The 25893-nt window shown below is 36.0% G+C and overlaps 1 protein-coding gene across 2 annotated transcripts in view; it reads left to right on the top strand.

Annotated features, from left to right (window-relative positions):
• The window catches only part of LOC149808140 (uncharacterized), a 49214-nt gene that overhangs the window by 9318 nt on the left and 14003 nt on the right, over nt 1–25893 (top strand). The window contains exons 3-7 of one of the 2 annotated variants that reach the window (XM_089973750.1): nt 1535–1626; nt 2777–2864; nt 10735–11009; nt 20422–23016; nt 24772–24856. In XM_089973750.1, the coding sequence (XP_089829876.1) occupies nt 1535–1626; nt 2777–2864; nt 10735–11009; nt 20422–23016; nt 24772–24856 (3135 nt within the window). The remainder of the gene's footprint in view (nt 1–1534; nt 1627–2776; nt 2865–10734; nt 11010–20421; nt 23017–24771; nt 24857–25893) is intronic. The other variant, XM_089973740.1, reaches the window with a different exon arrangement.

Here is a 25893-nt window from a genome sequence, read left to right as displayed (position 1 = left end):
AATGCAATGTGTCCTCTTATAATTAAACGTAAAATGCGTCAATCTACCGTAACAGCTATGTTCGCGAGTGTTTCTGACTTGCGGAAGTATTTCTTGTATTGTTGCACTGAATTAAAAGCTGGCCTCCTTTGTATTATCACGTTAATTATGTCTTTTGAATCAAATAAAGGAGGTGGAATAAAAGAAAAGTCAAAAGGTACGAAAATCCTACATACTTAAAATCTAGCGGCCCTGGTCATATGTCAGGTGAACTCACTTCTTTTGATCAATCGAACACTGTTATAAATGTTACTGTGTATGTAACATAAACTAAATTGACCGACTCTTTCATAACTGTGATCAAAGATAACAAGGCAGCCAAGCGAAACGAATACTTTGTAAAATAAAGAGCTTGATTTCACAGATACAAACCATTGTGGGCAAGTGAGTTTCAGAGAATTCTTGAACTGGCACTTAGAGATATCCCCAAGGATGATAAGAAGTTTCATTATTACTTCAATGAAATCACAACATCAATATTGTACTAATTGAACAATGTGAAAATTGAGTTTCGACATAGACGATTGTCTCACGAAATAAATGTTGCGTGTTTTTGTAAAAAGGAATCTTGTTTGGTGGTGTATCAACAGTTAGTCCAGTTAGTCCAGTTCCCTACTCTGTGGATACTATTAAACACCACTACGGGAACCAAACTCATCAAGAAAAACACAAAGCAATGACATAATACACAGACTTTTAGCATACACGTGATAGTTGTTGAAACCAGTTGGAACAATCTTTCATATGTTGGACATTTTGAAAATAAGGTTATTTAAACAGAATAACAAACAACTTCATTAGAAAAAGCGTGTTATTAAAAATTATTATCGATGTGATTGTAAAATAAGGATTTAGTCATTAAACAGCCCAGTTCCCTAACGCAGCTACCCCCTATGGTTTTCTTGATGTCAAAGCAATTTTTGTCAATTTTTAGGAGGTCCCTCTGTAACTCACGCCTCACTTATAGTGCGGTCTGTGTTTGTGGACCCCATTGTGCCTTCCAAATACATGAACATGGAATGTGACTGTATGTACTTGTATATTAAACTGCAAAGCCAGTCTAATAACTTAATAAGTTTTCATGTAAAATCTTTGCTCAGAGAAACCGCAAATAATTAATCTTATATTTTACAGCTACAGTAATGTGTTAAGTTGTTTAAAAATTGATACTTAGGGCTGTTCCAGTAAATCATACATGGGACCCAGGGAAGGCACTTTAAATGGGGTGTACTCCTCCATAGATGTAATTTAGAATTTTCTTATTATTTGAATATGAACTCTTTGAAATCAAAGTATCCTAGCATATAGTTTTCAAAAACTGACTTTCCTAGGTACTATGTATATTTAAATGGAACAGCCCTTAGGCATCAATAGACCTTTTTAAATAATTATTAATTCAAATATTCCTTAGGATCATTTTTGAAATACACCTATGTATTTTATTTTAATGAATAGCAATCATAATCGAATTTACTTAGTAAGTCTTGTGTTGCAGATCCTGGCAGGAAGAATTACACAGTTTTCCAAGAAAAAATTATTGTTTTTGTCTGCCAACGAAAGCAGGGAATTCCTCATGGAATGTCAAAGGTATCAAAATTAAAATCTAAAAGTGTACTTCCTATCTATACTCACTTACAAATGGATTCAAACTGCAAACAACAAAGATTTTGATCTGCCAGTGCATAATGTGACAGTAGATCTGGGTCTGTGCAGTTTGTAGTTGGACTGATAAGCAAGTATATGTGGTAATCACCATTCAATATAACATTTAACATCTCAAAACTTCTTTAAAATTTTCATTATGTCACTGGATGCAAGACTTTAAAAAAATTCTAGTACACTGCACTATCAGACACAAGTATGTAAGGATATATATATATATATATATATATATATATATATATATATATATATATATATATATATATATATATATATATATAACTTTTTGTACCATTAAATGAATATGTTCTGTTCTAACTTGTCTTTGCATGATGTGTGTTTTCTTGTTGGTCAAACATCAAAATATGTGGGTGTAAAATGCATGATATAGTTTCAGAAATTTGATGTCATTGTGACAGAACTTTTGCAATGGCATACTGCCATGGAGAATGTGAAAAATGTTGTTGTTGTTGTTGTTGTTGTGGGGTTTAACGCCATTTTTCAGCACGATAGGCTATACATGGTGGCCAGTATTAATGGTGGAGGAAGAACCCGGAAAACCCCGGAAAGAACCACCGACCCACGAGAAGCTACTGGCAGGCTTTCTCACATGCTCACATTGGCTGAATCTTAGACTCGAACCGCCGCAGACAGAGGTGAGATGGCAGTGATCCGTAACGAAGAGCGCTTTAGACCACTCGGCCACTCGGGGCCCCCGAAAAATGTTGTAGTTTTGTAGTCCAGTGATCAATGTTCAGAAATTTAACATCAAAATAAACACTGATTAATCTACCACTTAGTGTGATCAAATTACGGATCTTTAGAATTTGTATAAATATGGATAATATTTGATCCGCATATAGAACATACATACGTTTATATATATATAATTTTCACTCAAATAGTGACACTGCTAAATTTATTTTAAAAAATGGAACATAACTTGTGGTGTCCAGTTGACACCTACAAAGTATCTTCAGTCCACTGCTCTGTCAGATGATCAAGGAGTTGCCATATGTGCACCACCCCTCCCATCTGCTAAAGGATCCATCAAGAACTCTCTTGTTTGTTGCAGACCTGTTGGTCCTGAAGCTTTGATCCTTCAACTTGAGACATCCACATTCTTCCTCCAAGCTTATGTCATCACCAACAGCAGCACACAGGTTATTAAAAAGACCACAGAGTTGTACAAGCCTGCATCTGAGCTATTAGCTCTACTTCTAAAATCATACCTCCAAATCCAGATGACACATGGTCACACCTCCAAATCTATATACATGATCACACCTCCAAATCCAGACACATGGTCACACCTCCGAATCCATACACATGGTCACACCTCCAAATCCATACACATGGTCACACGTCCAAATCGATACACATGGTCGCACCTCCAAATCCATACACATGGTCACACCTCAAAATCCATACACATGGTCACACCTCCAAATCTGTACACATAGTCACACCTCAGAATCCAGACACATGGTCACACCTATAAATCCAGACACATGGTCATACCTCCAAATCCAGACACATGGTCACACCTCCAAATCCAGACGAATGGTCACACCTCCAAATCAAGACACATGGTCATACCTCGATATCCAGACACGTGGTCACACCTCCAAACATCAAACATAGACGGCCAAACAGTTGAAAATATAATAGCTAAAGCCATGTAATACATGCAACATGGTCATGTACAAATGCAGTGTTATATGTTATGCATACGCATCCACTGAGTTGATTATTACATACTAAATCATTTCTTCTGAACTACTGTACAGGATTATTATCATAATAACCAGGTTTGTATGCAAGTCTGTATCTGACAATAAGACAGTAAGAATCTTACAGAACTTTAAGGATTCGAACATTTTCTCCTCCTTTAATACATGCAGCATTTAAATGAATTCAGCTCACCTGTTAAGTTATAAAATGGCTAACTTGTTAATAGGCTATAGTGTATCTAATATATATATATAGAACACCTAATATATCAAACAGTTCTATCACATAATATGGATAACATTAAAAGAATGCAGTTTTATATTTCACTTACCTCAATAGCTGAAGATGCTCCAGTAAAGTGGACAGCTTGCTGTCTACCTCAATTCTATAAATACATCGTGGAATCCATAGCCAGAGAGCTTATCTTTATTAGTTTTCTCATTGCAAGCACTTTGCTCCTGCTGCACGGGGTGGACCAAACTTAAATGTTTTGAAATAATGTAAGATATAAATGAACCACTTTGGTGATGCTGTATGTGGATATAAAACCCAAGCACATTTTAGTACAGGTATAAGGTATAAACGTAATACACAATTCAATGACACGTACCCATAGGAATATACAATTCTATGACACATACCCATAATACACAATTCTATGACACATACCCATAATAATACATGATTCTGTGACACATACCCATAAGAATACACAATTCTATGACACATACCCATAAGAATACATGAGTCTATGACACATACCCGTAAGAATACACAATTCTATGACACATGCCTATAGGAATACACAATTCTGTGATGCATACCCATAAGAATACACGATTCTATGACACACACCCATAAGAAGACACAATTCTATGACACATACCCATAAAAAGACACAATTCTATGACATACCCATGAGAAGGCACAATTCTATGACACGTACCCATTAGAAGACACAGTTCTGTGACACATACCAATAAGAATACACAATTCTATGACACATACCCATAAGAATACAAAATTCTATGACACATACCCATAATAATACACAATTCTGTGACACGTACCCATAAGAATACACGATTCTTTGACACATATCCATAAGAATACATGATTCTGTGACACACACACATAAGAATACACTATTCTATGACACGTACCCGACATCAACTCTAAGCAGCAAGTTCCAGATCTTCCATTACATAATATACTGCAGATCTGGGTCAAGGCTGTTAACAGATGATTTAAAGCAAACTGTTGGACAGCTAGCATATTATGGGATGACAGACCTTGATCTTGGCTGTTTGTTTTACTGATGATTTCATTAAAACTGTGTTGATCCTGATCACTTGGAACATTACGGGATGACAGACCTTGATCTTGGCTGCTTGTTTTACTGATGATTTCATTCAAACTGTGTTGATCCTGATCACTTGGAACATTACAGGATGTCAGACCTTGATCTTTGCTGTTTGTTTTACTGATGATTTCATTCAGACTGTGTTGATCCTGATCACTTGGAACATTATGTGATGACAGACCTTGATCTTGGCTGTTTGTTTTACTGATGATTTCATTCAGACTGTGTTGATCCTGATCACTTGGAACATTACGGGATGACAGACCTTGATCTTGGCTGCTTGTTTTACTGATGATTTCATTCAGACTGTGTTGATCCTGATCACTTGGAACATTATGGGATGACAGACCTTGATCTTGGCTGTTTGTTTTACTGATGATTTCAGACTGTGTTGATCCTGATCACCTGGAACATTATGGGATGTCAGACCTTGATCTTGGCTGTTTGTTTTGGTGGCGCTCTACAGTTTCGTATTTTGCATAGGGTTAGGATTTTAAAGAAAATGAATTTCCCCGGCTTTCCTCACTGGTTATGCTGGCTATTTAAGAAAGACCTTGTATATCTTAGGTATAATTCAAAGAACCTTTAATTCCCTTTATTTTGGTGTATGATTGATGGGTGTACTATGGGTTATAGAGTATACAGCTTGGCCTTACTTCAGATGTGCACCTTTCAAAAAAGTGCTAGCTCTACTTGGTCATTTTCACTTCCTGAACTTCAGAGGTAAATTGTATAAGAAAGAGCTGATAACTTTTTTTACATTTTATATATTTGGTAATTCATTCATTGCACTTTCAGAAGCTGGTATTGCCTAGTCTGGCAAAATTCATTTTCCCTATTTTAATAGCTTCTATGTATAGTATACTTTAGACTAATTCATGCTGATATTTTAACACAAGGGAGCAGTCATTTTAGTTAGCATTGTGCTTAAATCATGTAAAATTTCCAAAAGTACAGTATCCAAAGAAATATCATCCACATTACATTAATGTAGCATAGAGGTATACCAACATTCTCTCCATTGTGCATGTTTTAAATGCGAACTACTTCACCTTACATACGTCACTCTCTCAAAAGTACATATTAACTGGTGAGCGCCCCCTTTACTGATGATTTCATTGATCCTGATCACTGGGAACATTATGGGATGAAAGACCTTGATTTTGGTTGTTTGTTTTACTGATGATTTCATTCAGACTGTGTTGATCCTGATCACTTGGAACATTATGGGATGACAGACCTTGATCTTGGCTGTTTGTTTTACTGATGATTTCATTCAGATTGTGTTGATCCTGATCACTTGGAACATTATGGGATGACAGACCTTGATCTTGGCTGTTTGTTTTACTGATGATTTCATTCAGACTGTGTTGATCCTGATCACTTGGAACATTATGGGATGTCAGACCTTGATCTTGGCTGTTTGTTTTATTGATGATTTCATTCAAACTGTGTTGATCCTGATCAGTTGGAACAATATGTGATGGTAGATAGAGGTCCAGGCTTCTTCCAAATGGATATTAGGTGTATGTGTCAAGCAAACTGTATAGTTTAATCTCTTTAATTGAATTAGCTGGATTAACCTGACATTTAAATATAAAGCGAATTGGGTTCTGACATTTGCAATAAATCATTCTGATCCTGGTATTGTACAGTTGTAATAGTTGGATCAAGAGGCATCATATAAAATAAGCTAGACCATACTTTTTAATTTTTCTTTTAAATATCAATAAGCAGCAGAGTGAGACCTGGAGATCATAAAACCCGGAGCTTTAGTTTGAGTTTGAGCTGAGTTTCTCTATCAGCCAGTCAGAAATGACCCTTTAGTGAAACAGTCTTACTGTTTCATTAATGCTTTATTTAACAAAATCTTTGAATTTGGCTATTTTCATAAGCAGTTGTAGAAAAGTGTTATTGGTCCTCTGTATGAGTATGGTGACAAGAGTGATCCAGACTATTACAGAGGGATATCCTTTATTGATATGATAAGAGTGATCCAGACAATTACCGGGGGATATCCTTTATTGATGTGACAAGAGTGATCCAGACAATTACAGAGGGATATCCTTTATTGATGTGACAAGAGTGATCCAGACAGTTACAGAGGGATATCCTTTATTAATGTGACAAGAATGATCCAGACAATTACAGAGGGATATCCTTTATTGATGTGACAAGAGTGATCCAGACAATTACAGAGGGATATCCTTTATTGATACTTTATGCAAGATCTTTACTGAATACTCATATATACAATGGTCTGATAGATGAAGCACAAGCAGGGTTTAGGGAAGAATACCCCATATACAACAATATGTTTATTATTCAGGCTTGAGCTCAAATATATATCTCAGCAAGGTAAGGTAGATCTTATTGTCATTTCGACAATTTTAGAAAGCTTTTTGATAAAGTAAAACATGATAAGTTTTGGTTGTCATTAATACATACAGGTATGAATAGTAAAATAGTACAAATAAAAAAATAGTAATATAATAAATATTTTAAGAGATATGTATAAGAACCTGAAAAGCTGTGTTAAAGCTAAAGGTTTATCTGCTTACTTCAAATGTACATTAAGTACAAGGCAAGATTGTGTTTTGAGCCCCATCATTTTTTCCCTTTTCATTAATGACTGATTAAACAGCATAATCTCAAATGCAATATTTATGTCATAAAAAATTTTATTGTATTTTTTCAAAACATTATGCTGATGATATTGCTAACTCTGCTGATACAGTTAGTACTCCTTCAACAACAAATATATGTCATTGAATGTCATCACAATAAGTCATTTCCATCCTGGTGTTTTACAGTTGTAATAGTTGGATCAAGAGGCATCATATAAAATAAGCTAGACCATACTTTTTAATTTTTCTTTTAAATATCAATAAGCAACAGAGTGAGACCTGGAAATCATAAATCCCAGAGTTTTAGTTTGAGTTTGAGCTGAGTTTCTTTATCAGCCAATCAGAAATGACCCTTTGGAAAAGTAATATTTGAAACAAAATTATATCTTTCCCTACCCTAACCGCCCCCTGCTATGAATACTTTAAATCATTATTGAAGAAGCCAGTCTCCGACTTAGATGAATCTGACAATACATTAGTGAAAAACATCTTCACATACAGATGATTACTTAAATACTCCAATTACAAATGATGAAAATATGAGAAGTTTACTTAAAATCAGAAACAAAATTCCTGGATCTGATATGATGCCAAACTCTATTTTATCATCGTATAACTGAAACAATCTTACCGATCTGTTTAACAAAATCTTTGAATCTGGCTGTTTTCCTAAGCAGTTGATTTTATTGTCTTTTTTGGTTGATTTTTAGAAGCTTTTGATAAAGTACAACATGATAAATTTTGGTGTCATTAATACATAAGGGTATGCATGGTAAATTAGTGAACTTTTTAAAAGATACTTAAAGAAACCTGAAAAGCTGTGTCCGAACACCTAAAAGGTTTAACTGCTTACATCAAATGTACATTATGTACAAGGCAAGATTGTGTTTTAAGCCCTATCATGTTTTCCCTTTTCATATACGATTGATTAAACAGATTAAGCTCAAATGCAATGGAGGGGTGTGTGTTGTATTCTTAATGTAGCTTTTACAATTTTTCAGTCATATCACTATGATGTCTGCATTGTGGCAGTTTATTGTGTTGTCTAGCACTGGAGCATCATGCAGCAGAGATGCAGCATGATGTCCCACCCTGTCATGTTATTCTGACACCAGGCTGACCAGTCCTAACACTAACTTCTTAATGCTGAGTACCAAGCGAGGCAGCTGTTAGTACCATTTTTTATAAGTCAGACCTGGGATCTCCTGCATCCGAGGTGGACATGGTCTGCAATAGAGGTGCATTTATCTAAAAGAATATTGATTTTACTTTGTCAGTACTTTATGCTGATGATATTACTAACTGTGCTGATACAGTAGGGCTCCTGCAAAAACAAATACATGTCATTAAATATTTCTTTGTTAAAACGGGTATGATGGCTAATGGCAATACAAATTAAAATCATTGTTTCAGAAATTTGAGATATCTTAAGCAAAAGGAGGTTTGGTTTTTCAAAGAAAGACATTAGATGTGTGCCTTGCTATGAAAATATGGGTCTATCTTTCACCCCATAGTTTGTTTGGACAAAAGCAAAGCAGATACTAGCAGCTCAGGTAAAGAAAGCAAGTACATGGTTTTTAAATTATGAGAAAAGATTTGGCTGTTGTAGTGAAGAGGATGTTTTTTTTAAAAAAAAATTGTTTTGTGATAAAAACCATTTGCTTGCTGTGGGTTAGGAATTTGGGGATTTTTAGTAGAGATATTGAAATGGTGCAGTACAATGTTTGGTATTTTGGTGTTCCTGAAACTACCAATAATGTGATTTTATTAGGGGAGTGTGGAAGTTATCCACTTTTAACCTTGTATTTCTTATTATGTATTACACACTGGCTGAAGGTTGTAAGAATGCCTTCAACTTGTTACCCACAACAGTGTTAATTAATATTGAAAAGACTAGATGAAGCCAAACATGTCAACTGGGCTACCAAAGTTGAAGATATGTTTATGTTTCAATTTTAGGTATGTCTGGCTAAATCAGGATGTTGGAGGCATGTTACATGTATTATGTTTCAATTTTAGATATGTCTGGCTTAATCAGGATGTTGGAGACATGTTACATGTATTGTGTTTCAATTTTAGATATGTCTGGCTTAATCAGGATGTTGGAGGTATGTTACATGTATTATATTTCAATCTGAGTTATGCCTGGCTTAATCAGGATGTTGGAGACATGTTACATGTATTGTGTTTCAATTTTAGGTATGTCTGGCTAAATCAGGATGTTGGAGACATGTTACATGTATTGTGTTTCAATTTTAGATCTGTTTGGCTTAATCAGGATGTTGGAGACATGTTACATGTACTATGTTTCAATTTTAGATATGTCTGGCTTAATCAGGATGTTGGAGACATGTTACATGTATTGTGTTTCAATTTTAGGTATGTCTGGCTTAATTAGGATGTTGAAGACAAATAGCAATTTTGCCCACTATTTTTGCAAAGAATTAGGATTCAGCTTTCCAAAACTAACAAAGCGATAAAAACAGTTAACATAAATGGGTGTATTATAGCATGTATAAAACTGAATTAGAACCAGAAAAATATATATCATGTGGATTATCATATTTATTTAGGAAGTTACTTGCTAAATTCAGGTGTTCAGCACACATTGAGAAAGAGGCTACAGAGAGACAAAGTAGGACTTAGACAAATAATAGGTACTGTGACTTTTGCCAGAAAAATGTCTTTTTGGTGGAAATATTCATCTAAAAATTTGTATCACTCATGACTCATAATGATATATTAATTATAAGAATTCTTACTATATCAGGTCAGCTTTTCATCTGAGACAATTTTTGATAACTCGTGCAAATGGTGAATGATACACTTAGTGGTAGTAAAAACCTGTATAATATCATGTATTGATTCTTTATAGGAAAGTGTGCATGTATATGTATGTTGAACACATTTAATTTCAGTGCACTATGGCATACACTGCATTTACTTGTAATTTGTAATATGGGCTGGTGACCTAAAGTACTGAATAAAGCATGCTCGAAACAAAATCTCAAAAGTTGTTTGATTTACAGGGTGATTTTGGTTCATCCTTTTTTGACATTTAGGAAATATATAGATTGATTGCTTCTATAGTAAATATATAGATTGATTGCTTTTATAGGAAATATATAGATTGATTGCTTCCCTGATCATTGCACAAGACTACATCCCACCCCAATTACCCTTACCCTGTATATCCTTCACCACTTATAAAATAATAAATGTAAATTGGTGCAACTGGGAAAGATCTGTGTTAAATTGAATATCTTCATCTGATGTAATTTTAATAAAAATGCATTTTTTTCCTTTCAGTTGCTGAAAGTTCTAGGAGATATGGGACAGCAGACTGGTTCCCAGACTGTCAGCATCAGCAGTTATTTCAACAGACTGCCCTCATCACAAGCCACATATGCAGCAGGACAGTCTGTTGATTCACAGGGTCAGCAGGGATCGCTGTCACAGAGGAGCATACATACTCAGCAGTCTAAGTCACATGAAGACATAATTCGGAACATCAAATTGGAACCACATGGAAGCTTGCCTCAGGCTCCACCAAGTGAAGGCAGACGTCATGCTATAAAAACAATGTAAGTTAGAAAAGTTTTGATGTTGATTTCATTCAGGGAGTAAAGTTCAAATCACTCCTATGAAAATATTTAAAAAATATGCCATGTTGACTTATTTTAAGCATGTTAGAAAAAAATGGGTTGCAGTGTAATGACTCAGCAGGCTTTCACCTTACATACTTTTAGTTTGTATTTTGTAGACTTACATGTAGTTTAACCATACAATACTCTTTCATTAAGAGGAGAGTAATAAAAGTGAGGGAAACTTAATACTGAGGATTATTTTAACAAGGCTATGTCCTTATTTTGTACTAACCACAAAAAAAGAGTTTTCAGATGATGTGAATTTAAATAATAATTGGTTTTCATTAGCCAAGAAATAAAGTAAAATGAAATAAACTAAGTAGCAATGATAAAAAGAATGTGACCAAGATAATGGGGTAAGTGACCAAACCTGCATTATAAGTGGGGTAGTGCTTTACTGAGGGACTTTATATTGAGGGATTACTGTATTGTGTTTCATGATTTACTTTCACCATTTGCTTCTGTCACTTTAATTTTCAAGACATTTCATCATAGGCATCAATCTTGATCCTTAGCAATGTTAGCTTTGTTTTTTTTGGTGATCTCCTTCTCTGATGCCAGCCAAATGGTGAAGCATTCTATAACAGTAACCCAGTCCCATCATGTCTGACAATTCTTAGCATATTAATTAATGGTAAGCCAGTCCATTAATCTTCCTTTCAACCCTAAGCATGTTATGCTACAGAAAGCTAGTTCCTTTATCTCTGTCAACTCAAAGCACACTAGGAAATGGTAAGCCAGTCAATACATTGTATGTGAACTCTTAACATACTAAATACAGTAGTCCCCCTCTTGAACGGCCCCCCTGATCAGTGGCCACCCGCTCCTTACGGCCAGAATCCATTGGCACTGACAAGTTTGTGTTCAAAAGTACCCCTCAGGAAAGGCCACCTGGCTAACGTGACCAGCAGCCAGCATATTAGTGGAATAATATAAAATTTACCCCTCACAAGCGGCCACATTTTATTTTAATATGTATCCAGAACCAGTATTTTATTCATAATTTGTGTTAAGTAATCTGATTTCTGTTTCCCGATGTCAGGTTTTCGTTACTGAAAGAAGTGTTGACTAAAAGTAAATGTACCACTAAGGTTAATATTATATCATTTATGCCTCATGAGAGGCCACATTTATTCCATAAAGCTGAGAAAGACTCAAATTTTAATTCATACAAAAGGGTAAGTACATGTAGTCCAATTAACCTTACTGCTGTGTTATCATAATATATCTGGTTCAGTCACTCTGATAATTGTTAAGATTACAATTATTGAACAGTAGTAACAGCTGAGAAGTGGCAACATTGATGTACAATACACAAGTCAGCAGGAAAATGGTTTGATAACCTTTATGGCTTCCCTTAGTAAGATGTTGAGCGTGTTCACTTTGATAATTAGTGGCTATTACTACTGACAATAATTGTCAAAATTACAAATCCTAATGGCCGCTAGGTCATATCTACGTGATGTTAATGGTACATATCGAAGCTGTTTTGGGTTCTCTCACTTAGTGTAAACAAATGTATAAAAACAATAGGGGACCAGACTGCGACTAACGAATCACATGACAAGATCACTTCCTTTAAAAACACACAGCAATTTGTTTAGAGACAAAAAAAATTGTTTTCTCAGTATTTTAGTTGGCAACATGAATAACTTACTGCAAAAAGAACAACATGTCAAGGAAAAGAAAAATTCTCAGTTTAGAAGAGAAAGTGAAAGTAATTCAACTGACCGGGGGTGGGGGTGATCGAGGATCCTTGCAGAAAACTAATGTCAGGAAGACTCAGATGAACAATATTGTGAAAGATAAGGAAACAATTCTGCAGAAGTGGGAAGGTGCATTGGATGGAGAAAGGAAGATTATTTGAGCCAGGAGATGTTTGTATTCTGATTTGAATGACAAGAAAAAGCAACAGTTTTGTCAGTTGAATTGGGATATGACAACTTTACCGCAAGTAATGGATGGTTGCACAGATTTCAAGTGTGATACAATATTAAATGTTCTGTCCTTAGTGAAGTTGTTGAAGACTGGAACAAAAGACTAAGCGATATATGCAGGTAATATGACAGCAAGGATATTTTTAATTGTGACAAGACTGGTTTGTTTTTTAGACTGTTATCAACAAAGTGACAGATGATGTGAACTGTAACATAATTATAAAGACAGTTTTAAAACTATATCAGTGTTATTCATAACATTCTTTTGAAAATGATGAAACAGTTTGATTTACATTTATTTCACAACATGCATGTGATTTTTTTAATGAAAATATTAAATGTTTTAGAATTAAATGTACTTGTGACTTTCTTCATATTCGCATTTGTTATCTCCCTCTAGAAAGGCCACCCTCATTATAAGGCCACTTCCCTGCTGCAATAGGGGTGGCCTTATAAGAGGGGGACTACTGTAGTAGTAAACCAGTCCATTATTCTCTGTCAACTCAAAGCACAATATTTAAGAGTAACCCAGTCACTTTAATATATAACAGTAAACCAGTCCATTAATCTCTGTCAACTCGAAGCACAATAAAGAGTAACCTAGTCCCTTTATCTATCTTTATACTACATGTCAAATGTCTTTAACACTGTAAATTCACTATATCTCCTTCGAATGTCTCCCAGTCACACTAATATTGGGAGTGTCAGCCTGCTAAAACATGAAAATACATCTTTTCTGTCTGTATTCTGTTGACAAATGGCAGTAACTCCTGTCCATTACATCTCGTTGCCAACACCAGGTGTTGCTAGTTTTTAAGCTTCATTTCCATACAGCAACAATGTGTGACACCACCCCTGAATCCTTGCCAAATGTTTGGTGAATTCTAACCATCCATAGAGAATTTTTTGTAATATTCATGCCTTAACACTTGATCTATTTCATTTTTTCATATATTTAGACCTACATAGTACAGCATGCAATTGATTCAAGTTTTTGCACACACTGCCTATTGTAAACTCACTCCATTAAAAAAAGGTGTTGTTTTAGTGACTTTTTAACATGTTGTTATGTTAATTTTCTTTTTCTTCCATGATTGTATTGCTTCAGTGAATTTTGTCAACTATGTGCAACAAGTGCAAGATTTTTAAAGCCAGGAAAGACATGCATGAGTAATGTCTTGTGTGCATAGAAAGTACATCATCTTCCCTTGCACCATGTATGTTATGGCCTGAGGACTTCTGGTCTATGGTGCTTCAAAAACAAAGGTAAAGAGAAGAGGGAAAAATCATGCAAGGCAGCACTGATGTTTTAGGTATCTATCAGAATATGAATCCACTGTGAGGTTTGTGGGGAATGTTATTCAGTCCCATATCCCCACCCAAAAGGAGATTGTCACAACCTCCTGCCACTATCACCTCATTGCATTTGGGGGAACTAAATACATATATTTTTCTGTCACAATTAGACATGCTGTGCTTTGAACAAAATATGTATCAACTGGTAAGGAGACAACAAAGCTGTATCAGTCTTAATTCTGGCCATATTTTGCCTCCTTTTCCTTATCTCATTTTCAGATACCATTAGAACCATCCTGGCTGTCCAGCTATCCCAGCGCAGCCTCAAATATGGGGATTTTTGTGACAGCTCCATCTGTCTAGCTATGCCTATGGCTTCATGTTTATAATTATAGGTATTGTAGTCTACCTTGATGGGAATATTAGTGAAATTTCCATCTTTCCAGCCATGCTGACAGCTACATGTGCCTATCATGATGGAGACTTCAGTGAAAAATGTGTCCATCCAGCCATGCACATAGCAATGCTGGTACTGGAGATAACCAGGGTAGATTTTTGCATGGCTGACAACCATGCCAACCATTTTTCTGGCTAACTTGCAGTCCATTCCTGTATCTGAGAACCTTCCCGTGGAGTTGGTTTTTCCTATGTTCACTAGGTATTTGCCCTGAACGATGCAGGGATGATTTCATTGCATCATCATTACCACCGGGAATGGTTTAGCCTGAGATGGAACTTAGAAACATACCATGAACAGGAGACTTTACACAGTGAGTGTGAAGATACAAAACCATGGAGAGGACAGAATTCATTTTTAAGGTTGCCATTGATGAGATATTTTGCTGAATTTAGAATGGCCAACATCCTCTATCACCACCATGCATGACTACATAGTAAAAGCATCAATCAAATAAAACAATGAGGAACAGACTTCTTCCTTCCAGCTGTTTCCTCAGCCAAAAATCCAAGATATTGAAAGCCTGTTTGGATGTATCTTTGAGACAGGAAATGCTAAGACTTTCTTTTCTGAGATTCAAGTACCAGTGGTATTTTTTTCACGCTGAAAAAAACACATCCACTGCTTACCATAGTAAACTCCTTATATTGGATAAAACTTTAACAACAGTTAACATTTATAAGAATATGTGTCATGCCACATTGATGATAGTTCAGAACATTGTTGCCACATCTTCAGCATTGGATTTGGTCTCGTGGCCTATTTTCCAACTGGTGGAAAAATCAGCCATTTATCGCACATGGGAATTGATAGAGTCATTAACAGGGCATCTCACCATTCTATGGTAATTGAATTGACTGCCTCTGCCAGTATTGACCTGGTACATTATGACACGTGTTTGTTCTCCATACTGCTAATGCTGCATTATGCTCTAGCTTTAAAGATTACTTTTTTGTTTAGGAGGAATAACTGAACAAGTTCGGAGACAGGCAGCTCAAGAACTACCCCTCCACCTTGCCACCTCACCCACACCTTCATTTAAAACCCAGCCATCCCAATCACATAGGATGGAGTTGAGGAGAAGGGATCTGTTAGGTCAAAAAGTGCAATTCTGATTTCAGCCTTAAGCCAGGAGGCAACAGTTGAACCAGTCATGGATGCAACCTTACATGGAAGGTAAGAAACCAATCCTGGATGCAACCTTGCAGGGGAGGTAAGAAACCAATCATCAATGCAACCTTACAGGGGAGGTAAGAAACCAAGTTTCACCAACACATCCTGTCTTCCACTGCTGACTTCCCACCTCATCACCTGCAGTTTTCAATCACATTGGATCAACCTGTTTCTGCAAAACAAATGGTTGATCAAAGTCATTTGGAGAGGCATTAGATTTTGTTTATCCAAGCCACTTCTCTTTCAGCTATACAGCTCTCCATTCAATGCAACATGTATGTCAACAGTTTTCATCTGACCATTGCCTGCTTTCATATTCCTATTCACCCGGCATTACAAAATTTCCTCAGTTTGCTTACCTTTCTGTCCAAACATCAACCCCTGATTCTTAACCAAAATTATGGACTGCACCATTACCCTGTTTTCAGTCAGCTTTTTTTAAGCAGTGGTGGCATTTCTGGACATTATCCTCCAAAAATACATGGGGATTTTTTATTCTTTAGGGCAGAAATGATCTATCCCTTTTGAATTATCTGTTTTCTCATGATCTGGGATAAATTCGACCTTTACCTTCCTAACGTTTTGTCCACCTGGGTATGAAATCTATAACTAGTCACAATCTTGTATGGGGAGAAAATAGGCAAGAGTTATTGGTCTTTGTTTATATATGATATAGGCAGAAAAGAAAAAATTCATCTTTTAATATAGCTGGATTCAAGTGGTAGCAGGCTTTTATTCCTAATATTAATGGGTTCAAATAAACATTCTTGTACAAGCGCAATTTACAAGAAAAATTTGCTATTTTGTTAGGATACCAATTTTCATGGATTTTTCAGTTGCTGCAAATGACAAATTTGAGCAATGATCATTCTGTGGAGACAATAGGACCACTTACCAAATCCAAAAACTTTAGTACTGACAGAAATATCATTTATTTTTGCAGATCACAAAAATTAATACCGTCCATTATAAAAGATGGATTAGTGTCAGTTTATTAATTCTGTTATTACATATTTGCCCAGTTGTTACATGCATGCCCAATTATTACATGCATGCCCAATTGTTGCATGCATGCCCATTGTTATATACGTGCCTGGTTGTTACATACATTCCTATTGCATATACATTCCCTTTGTTATTTATATGTCCATTGTACATACATGCCCAGTTGTTGTATACATGCCTGTTATTACATATATTCACAGTTGTTACATGTGCAGTTGTTGTATACATGCCTATTGTTACATACATTCCCACTTGTTACATACATGTGCATTGTTACACATTTCCAGTTGTTACATACATTCCCATTTGTTGCATGCATGCCCAGTTATTATATACATGTCTGTTGTTACATACATGTCAGTTATTACATACATATCAGTTATTACATACATGTCCAGTCTTCATATTCATTCTCAGTGGTACAGGACTACTATCCTTAGTGGACAGGACCAAATCCTGACCGCTTCAGTGGCCTAGTGGTTAGAGCGACTGCCTCGGATGCAGGAGGTCATGGGTTTGATCCCTGGCCATGTCATTCCAAAGACTTACAAAAATGGTACTAACAGCTGCCTCGCTTGGCGCTCAATATTAAGAAGTTAGTGTTAGAACTGGTCGACCTGGTGTTAGGATAATGTGACTGGGTGGGACATCATGCTACATGCCTGCGGCATGATGCCCCAGTGCTAGATATCACTATAAACTGTAACAATGCAGACATCATAGTGATATGACTGAAATTTTTTTAAAGCTACATTAAAAATCAAAATCACACACAGACACACACACACACACAGGACCAAATCCTGATGCATGAGTTACAGCTTTATTGATTACAACAGTTACAGCAATAACTTTTTAATCACACTGTCCTTAAATTGAAATGACATTCCTGTTCTTTATATATTAAGTGTTCAATTACAAACAAATTTATGGAACTTACAGAAGAATGATTTTGGCAAAAAGAAATCTGAAATTATTATGTGCATCTTGTCCTTCACTCCCTGTTATTACAATGGACTTAACGCTGATATCCATGTTCATTTATGTGGATATTCCACTATGCATTCAGTTACATAATTTTAAGATTGCTAATTTTATTTACCAGTTATTTTTGCTCATTTCCAGTCTGTCTTCACATGTATGAACTAAGTTAGTGCAAAAATATAACTTGGATTTCTTTGTCTGGGATCTCATTTATTTTTTTACAGAATATTGTAAGTAAATGCCATTTTTAAATATGCATACTAATAACATAAACTTCACTCACGTTGTTCTCACATAAAGTAACTATTCTAACAAGACACTTGATACATAATGCCCTGGCAGATCTAGGTCTGTGCAGTTTGTTAGGAGTAATTAGTAGAACAAACAACATATATTCTGGTTTGCAAGCTCATTATGCTATGGCAGATCAGGGTTATTGCTGTTTGCAATTTTAATTGACTTATAAGTGAGTACATACAGTAAGTTATAAATTTTGCCCTCTCTCGCTATGATAATTGTTACCTAGCGAAAACAGATTGCACTGACACTGGTCTTGGAACACATGAAATAAAGTGTGTTAACTCTCTCTTTCTCCCTGTCTAGCTCTGTCTCTCAATTTGGAGGAAACTATATAATTTTGAAAAAGCTGATCAAGAATAGGTAAGGAATAAATTGGATGGTATAGAAAAGAATATAGTTTGCTCATATAAAATAACAAATACTTGGTGCCTTTGTTGTTGTTGTGGAGTTTTATACCATTTTTTAGCACAAGATAGGCTATACATGCCAGCCAGTATATATGGTGGAGGAAGAACCCTTGAAAGCCCTGGATAGAACCACTGACCCACGAGAAGCTACTGTCAAGCTTTCTCACATACCCGCATTGGCCGAGCCCGAGACTTGAACCCACGCAGAAAGAGGTGTGATGGTAGTGATCCATAACGGTGAGCACTTTAGACCACTCGGACACTCGGAGCCCCACTTGGTGCAGTTACATTTATCAGATTTACCTCCATTGGTAGGTCATTAATTTTTCACATATTAATGTTGCCACTGAACTCATCATTACTAGTTCATTCTTTGCAGAGTTGACAATGTTAATATATCACATCACATAATACGACAATGATTTCAAGGCATTAGCAGAGTATTAACTTTTGCCCTTGTTCTTAAAGTTTTATTTAAGTATGAAATCATCTTGGAAAAGTAAAATACATACATAACAGCTTATGGCGTTTCAGTAGAATCTAAACACCAACAACATTACAGATATCAGACGTAACCAGCATAGTGTGCAACTGTTGGGGACAAAAACTCTATGGAATAGTTAAATATGAAAATATAATCATACAGTCATTAACTTCTGTAGTTTAGTATAACCCAATCGCTACAAAAATGGAAGACAACAAATATACCAGGAAACTCTTCAGTTTTCTGTGACAAAAGTAAGATTCCTAATTAACTTAAAATTCACATAGTTCACAAAAGGTTTAAAAAATATCCTTAGCTGATTATAATTGACGGTTGATTTGTTCTGATGAGCCAAGTATTGATCAGTTCCCAAGGGTGGAACCTTGATCATCTGATCTTAGTTGACTCATCCAGCCAAAACCATGTCATATATATTTGTAATACATAGATCAATAGAGAGTCATTATTTGACTCACTCAAACCATTCTTATGTCCTGCAAAGAGTTTGGAGGATAGAGGTTGTAAAGTGTACAATTGAAGATTTCTGTTATGGTAAACTTTGTTTATTGTCTCCACTTTGGAGAAAAACATGCTTGTGAATCTGTGATCACGTGAATAGTTGAGGAGTTTAATTGGTCATTACTTTCAAAACTTGTAGCACTTGTGTCAGCTGAGTTGTCAAGGATTTCTTAAGAACTGTCAAAACTTGACACCACATGTGGAATTTGCTCTTGTGCATTTGTGATCTTGCACTTTATTGGCATACTGTATAACACTTTTGCCTCTAGTATAAAACATGTTGGCCAATTAAAACTGTCCTTACAAAGCATAAATTTTCTGCCTAATTGCTTTCGTTAGTGTAGTTATGTTCACCTTAATTTATGTTTGGCTTCCACTTTGTGCTAACAGCAGTATCTCAGCCAGAAGAGTGTTGTACGGTTATGGGTTTGATACCTGACCAGGTTGCCTCATTATGTCCTTGGGAAAGACACTTCATTCCCATTTCCATGGCATGATATAGCTGTTACTCTGTTAAAAGTGCTGTTATGAAACTAAAAAATGTGTTATTTAAAGATCCACTTCTGGCATTACAGCAAAGTCAAAGATCTTGAGGGTGTCTATAGATACAATTTTTTTTAGATTTGCAATATCTATATAAAATACACTTAATTTGTGGCATTTGTTTTAATAATGTGTAACTGTCAGAATAAAAACTGAAATTTAAAATCAAGTGGAAACAAAAATTATAATTCAGTGGAAGAGGTGAGATTTTTTTTTCATAAATTCATTACGTTTGCTTTTGCAGATTAAAGAGAAATGAACTTGGCATGACAAGGAAGAGGAAAAGAAAATTACTGAGAGGAGTAGACACACCAGCAGTAACATCTGCAGAGGAAAAAGATCAAAGTGAGAAAATATACAATGATCTGTTACCTATTAAAAATGAAGCAGGTTCTTCTGACATTGACTCAGAATCAGAATGCAAGTTTAAAACTGAAGAGACATGCCCAGGTGATGATGATGAGGAAAATGGCATAAAATATGACTCTGTCAAGCAATCAGAATTATGTGAAAAGAAACAAGACTTTGCAAAGAAAAAATTACCCAAGTTTAAGTTTAAGGACAAAGCTAATAATGAAACAGATGTATTCAGAAAGAAACCAGATTCCAAGGTTGATATGGACAGCAGTAGGGATCATGTTAGGTCAAGGAGTACATTTAGCAAAGATCAGGCAAGGACAGAGTCACTAATTGGGAAGAGGAGTTGTAACTCCAGTTCTGTTTCAGAGCCTGCAAAAATTTGCAATGGTCAACCAAAAACACCACCAGAAAAACACCAGCAAAATGGTGCTAATAGTTATTCATGCACTTCACCCATAATGTGTTTAAGCCCCAAAACCAAAGAAATATCAGATATAGAGAAATGCATCAGAGAACGACACGACTTTGTTACCCATAGAAAGGTTGGTAATTCACCTGTTAAGGTGATGTCCATTCAGACTGGTGATAAAGTCACCCAGCCTTCTGACAGGTTGTCCAAGGAACCTACAAAGGAATCTTCCAGTGAGAAGAACTACTACAAAACACATCTGGAAACTATTTTGCCAAAGAGTAAACAAGAAGAGTCTGACAAATCTAGAAGGGATAAAAAACTTAGCAATTATGACAGAACTGAAGCTTTTAAAAATTCTAAAGACAGTGATGAACATTGTAAGCGCGATAAAAGAAAATGTCAAATTGAAAAATTGGGTGATGTTGAAGACAGGAACAGTTGTAAACATGCAGCACAAAGTGTGCCAACTGGTAACATTCATGAGATTAGAAGTTTGCTTGGGAAAAGAAAAAAATATCATGATAATTCTGACAGGGTTGAAGACATGTTTTGCAGTATTAAGAGAGACAGAAAATCTGGGATAGATATGAAAGGTATTACTTATACTAAGGGAAAAAAAAATGATAAAGACGTTAAGCCCAATAAAAACAGGCATGTACCAAAAGAAACTAGCATCTTTAATATAGCTGAGGATTTGCCTGACCTTTTGCCATCAGGCATACACTTAATGCCAAAGTTATCATCACAGGATAGTTCAAGATCATCTTTATCTCATGTGAACATATCTAAAGGATCATCTCCACTTCTTTCTCATGGATCACCAATAGGTTCAAATGGCTCACCTTCAAAAGGGACAAAACTGTCTCCAGCTCTTTCCGAAAAATCTCCCGGTATAGCTGACAGATTTTCGCATCTGATAGACAGATCTCCAGGTTTATCGAAAAAGTCATTGTGTCTGTCAAAAGACTTACAGACTCCAGATAAAGAATATCGTAATTCAAATACGACTACAGCATTATCTAACAAATCTTCCTCATCCTCGGTGACACCAGATCCATGTTTAGTATCAGTCTCAGCATCATCACCTAGGAAGGTCAGATCCAATCCCCAAACCAACTGTACTTCAACACAAAAGATTTCATCATCAGACAGTTCACCATTTTCTACATCATCTGGATACACTATTAAGCCAGTCAACATTCCTCGTGCAAGCTTGACCCAAACCCAGAAAGGGGTCATGGGCTCCGTGACTGTTGTCAGCGTTGATGCTTTCAATGACATGTATCAACCTGCTTTAGATGCTTTGTCATCTTTGCCTGGCAGTCAAGAATTACATAGAAATCCAGTTTTTCTGAATTTTCTGACACAAGGTTCAAATAATTCACATGTTGGCAAATCATTTGTGCCTAGAACGAAGGTTATAGAGGAGTTGAAAAATAGGAACACTAATGTTGAAAGTCACCGTAAATCACAATCAGAGGAAATGTCCTCAAATTATTCATCCAAAGGTATTGTTGGTCGATTGCAAACTCTTACTAAGCATCACAGAAAAAAGAGACAACTACCAGACATTGTTGATCTGTCTACTTCGTCAATGGAGGATTCTAGTGATAAGAAACACAGAATAAAGAGAAAACTATCAGATTTTGGAGATCAATCTACTTCTTTGTCAGCGGAATCGAGTGATAAGCATCAAAGGAGAAAGAGACAACTACCAGACTTTGCAGATACGTCTAATTTACTGACAGCGGAATCAAGTGAATATAAATCAGAATCAACAAAAACAGCCAATGAATTGGAACAAAAATGTTCACTAAACTTCAAAAATGTTTCCCTTACATTTGACAAGAAGTCTGATGAAATATTTCAAATGAAGTTCACAGATTCCAAAACAGTTCACAAAAGTCCAACCAAAATTTTATTCCTGAATGAGCAAAATCTTGGGGTTGATACTACGGACCTGGATGAGACCAAGGAAATGGAGCAAGACCATGTTCTTTTAGAGGAGTTAGCAGATGAGTTCAGGGGCATAAAGGGTACCTTAATGGGGGAAATCAAATCTGCCAAGTGAGTAATACATGTTTTGTCCACATTTTGTTTTTGAAGCAAACATGACAGGTATCTGATCCTTCTCCTATCAATGCATAAGTACACATGTCAGTGCATACACCCTTGCATGCTGTGTAGTGTAGCATTAACACGTGTCAGTGCATACACCCTTGCATGCTGTGTAGTGCAGCATTAACATATGTCAGTGCATATACCCTTGCATGCTGTCTAGTGCAGCATGAACATGTGTCAGTGCATACATCCTTGCATGTTATGTAGTGCAGCATGAATATGTGCCAGTGCATATACCCTTGCATGCTGTGTAGTGCAGCATGAACATGTGTCAGTGCATACATCCTTGCATGTTATGTAGTGCAGCATTAACATGTGTCAGTGCATATACCCTTGCATGCTGTGTAGTGCAGCATGAACATGTGTCAGTGCATACATCCTTGCATGTTATGTAGTGCAGCATTAACATGTGTCAGTGCATACACCCTTGCATGCTGTGTAGTGCAGCATGATCATGTGTCAGTGCATACATCCTTGCATGTTATGTAGTGCAGCATTAACATGTGTCAGTGCATATACCCTTGCATGCTGTGTAGTGCAGCATGAATATGTGTCAGTGCATACATCCTTGCATGTTATGTAGTGCAGCATTAACACGTGTCAGTGCATACACCCTTGCATGCTATGTAGTGCAGCATTAACACGTTTAGTGCATACACCCTTGCATGCTCTGTAGTGTATCATTAACATGTGTCAGTGCATACACCCTTGCATGCTGTGTAGTGCAGAATTAACATGTGTCAGTGCATACCCCCATGCATGCTGTGTAGTGCAGCATGAACATGTGTCAGTGCACACATCCTTGCATGTTATGTAGTGCAGCATTAACACATGTCAGTGCATACACCCTTGCATGCTGTGTAGTGCAGCATTAACATGTTTAGTGCATACACCCTTGCATGCTGTGTAGTGTAGCATTAATGTGTCAGTGCATACACCCTTGCATGCTGTGTAGTGCAGTATTAACATGTGTCAGTGTATACACTCCTGCATGCAATGTAATGCAGCATTAACATGTGTCAGTGCATACACCCTTGCATGCTGTGTAGTGCAGCCTTAATGTGTCAGTGCATACACCCTTGCATGCTGTGTAGTGCAGCATTAACACTCGAGACTTAAGACCTTTCATTATTACTTAAATGGCTTGTTTTTGTGCACATTGTTCAAAAAGTTTGATTCTCTTACTCTCACTCTCGTCTTGGATGCTGGGATGTTAGAACCTAGGGGTATGTGTAATAGGGCGGAAATCAAGAAAACAACATTTCTTTTTGCTGCAAATATTTCGGTCATAGTGCTTCTAAAAAAATTTGTTCAAAAAATATATATCCCGTAATTCGTAACTATCTCTGAAAAAATTGACCTCAACATAGATATCCTCTTGGGCTTGAAATGTAAGGTTTCCTCTAGTTTAGTTAAGATAAAATATTTTAATTCTGGTGACAACAGACAATACATTACCCAGAATATGATTCAATACAGTCTTTTAGGTCGTGCCTGTATGTAAAGGCAGAAAAGAAAAACTTCTTAAAAGATAATTTTCATTTGATTATTTTGTAATTTCCAAAAGTCATTTTGTCTATTTTACATTCCAGTAATATGTATCCATAGCAACAGTTTATTATATGTATTAACACTTCATCGATATTAATTTAACTTGTTCATACACCGTGTGTGTACCTGACATGATGAATACTTTTACAGACATGTGAGGGATCTTAATGAAGAACAGCTTAAGTTCCTGGTGATGAGCAGTAAGAAGTATTTGAGAGATATATTTCAGGGAAAGGTTTGTTATCTTCAATATTTTATTGTATTGTTTTTTTCTTCTTTCTAAACCTTACAACTTTTCTATTTGCAGTTCACTATCACAGTTTATGAACTTTATGCAATTACACTTGTTTCTGTCTGTATTTCTTTCTCTCCATTCATCTTTTAATTTAGTTATATTGCAGCCATAGTTATTAGTAATAATCAGTAAAAGAAAATTATTCATTGTACTCTGCTCATGCATTGTTGTTCACCAACATTTTAAAAAAGAGCAGATATCATGGTGTTTGCATTTTTATCCATCAAACCTTCGTTTCTTCTCTGTAACTTTAAAGCTGTTTGAGATTGAATAATGAAGCTTGGTATACTTATACGGCATTGCTAGAAGGTGTGTTGTATACAATAAAAATGTGTGGAATAGCTTTAGGGTCAAGGTCACAGCTTAATATAGTGTTTTTATCAAACTTTCTTCTCTGTACTATAATTTTAAAGTTATTTGAGATTAAGGAATGAGACTTAGTATGCTTATAAGTCATTATCAAAAGGTGTGTCACATACCATAATGGTTTTTCTGTGTTCAAGGTCAAGGTCACTGCTAAGCATTTACATCTTCCATCACACCTTAGTTTTCACTCTATACCTTAAAGCTCTTTGAGGTTAAGGGATGAAATTTGGTATATTTGTGCATAATCCATAGAAAGTATGTAACATACAGCATTGTGGGTCCTATCTTCATGATCAAGGTCACACCTGAATTTTGCACATTGTCATCACACTTAAATTTTGAGCTGTTTGAGATAAGGAATGCAGCTTTGTATGAATATACATCATCATTAAGAGTGGTTGTGTAGCGCATTGGGGGCTTAAGTTCAAGGTTAAGGTAATAGTTTTGTACCACATTGGGGTCTTATGTTTGAGGTTAAGGTCATAGTTGTGGACCACATTGGGATCTTAAGATCAAGGTTAAGGTCATAGTTGTGGACCACATTGGGATCTTAAGTTCAAGGTTAAGATCATAGTTGTGGTGTTATATCTTGAATTTTTCCATTATGCTTT

This window comes from Sinohyriopsis cumingii, chromosome 1 (genome assembly GCF_028554795.1).
Source record: "Sinohyriopsis cumingii isolate HCF-2022 chromosome 1, ASM2855479v2, whole genome shotgun sequence".
Lineage (NCBI taxonomy): Eukaryota > Metazoa > Mollusca > Bivalvia > Unionida > Unionidae > Sinohyriopsis > Sinohyriopsis cumingii.
Note: the sequence above shows the minus strand (reverse complement) of the source record. Positions and strands in the feature narration are given on the sequence as shown.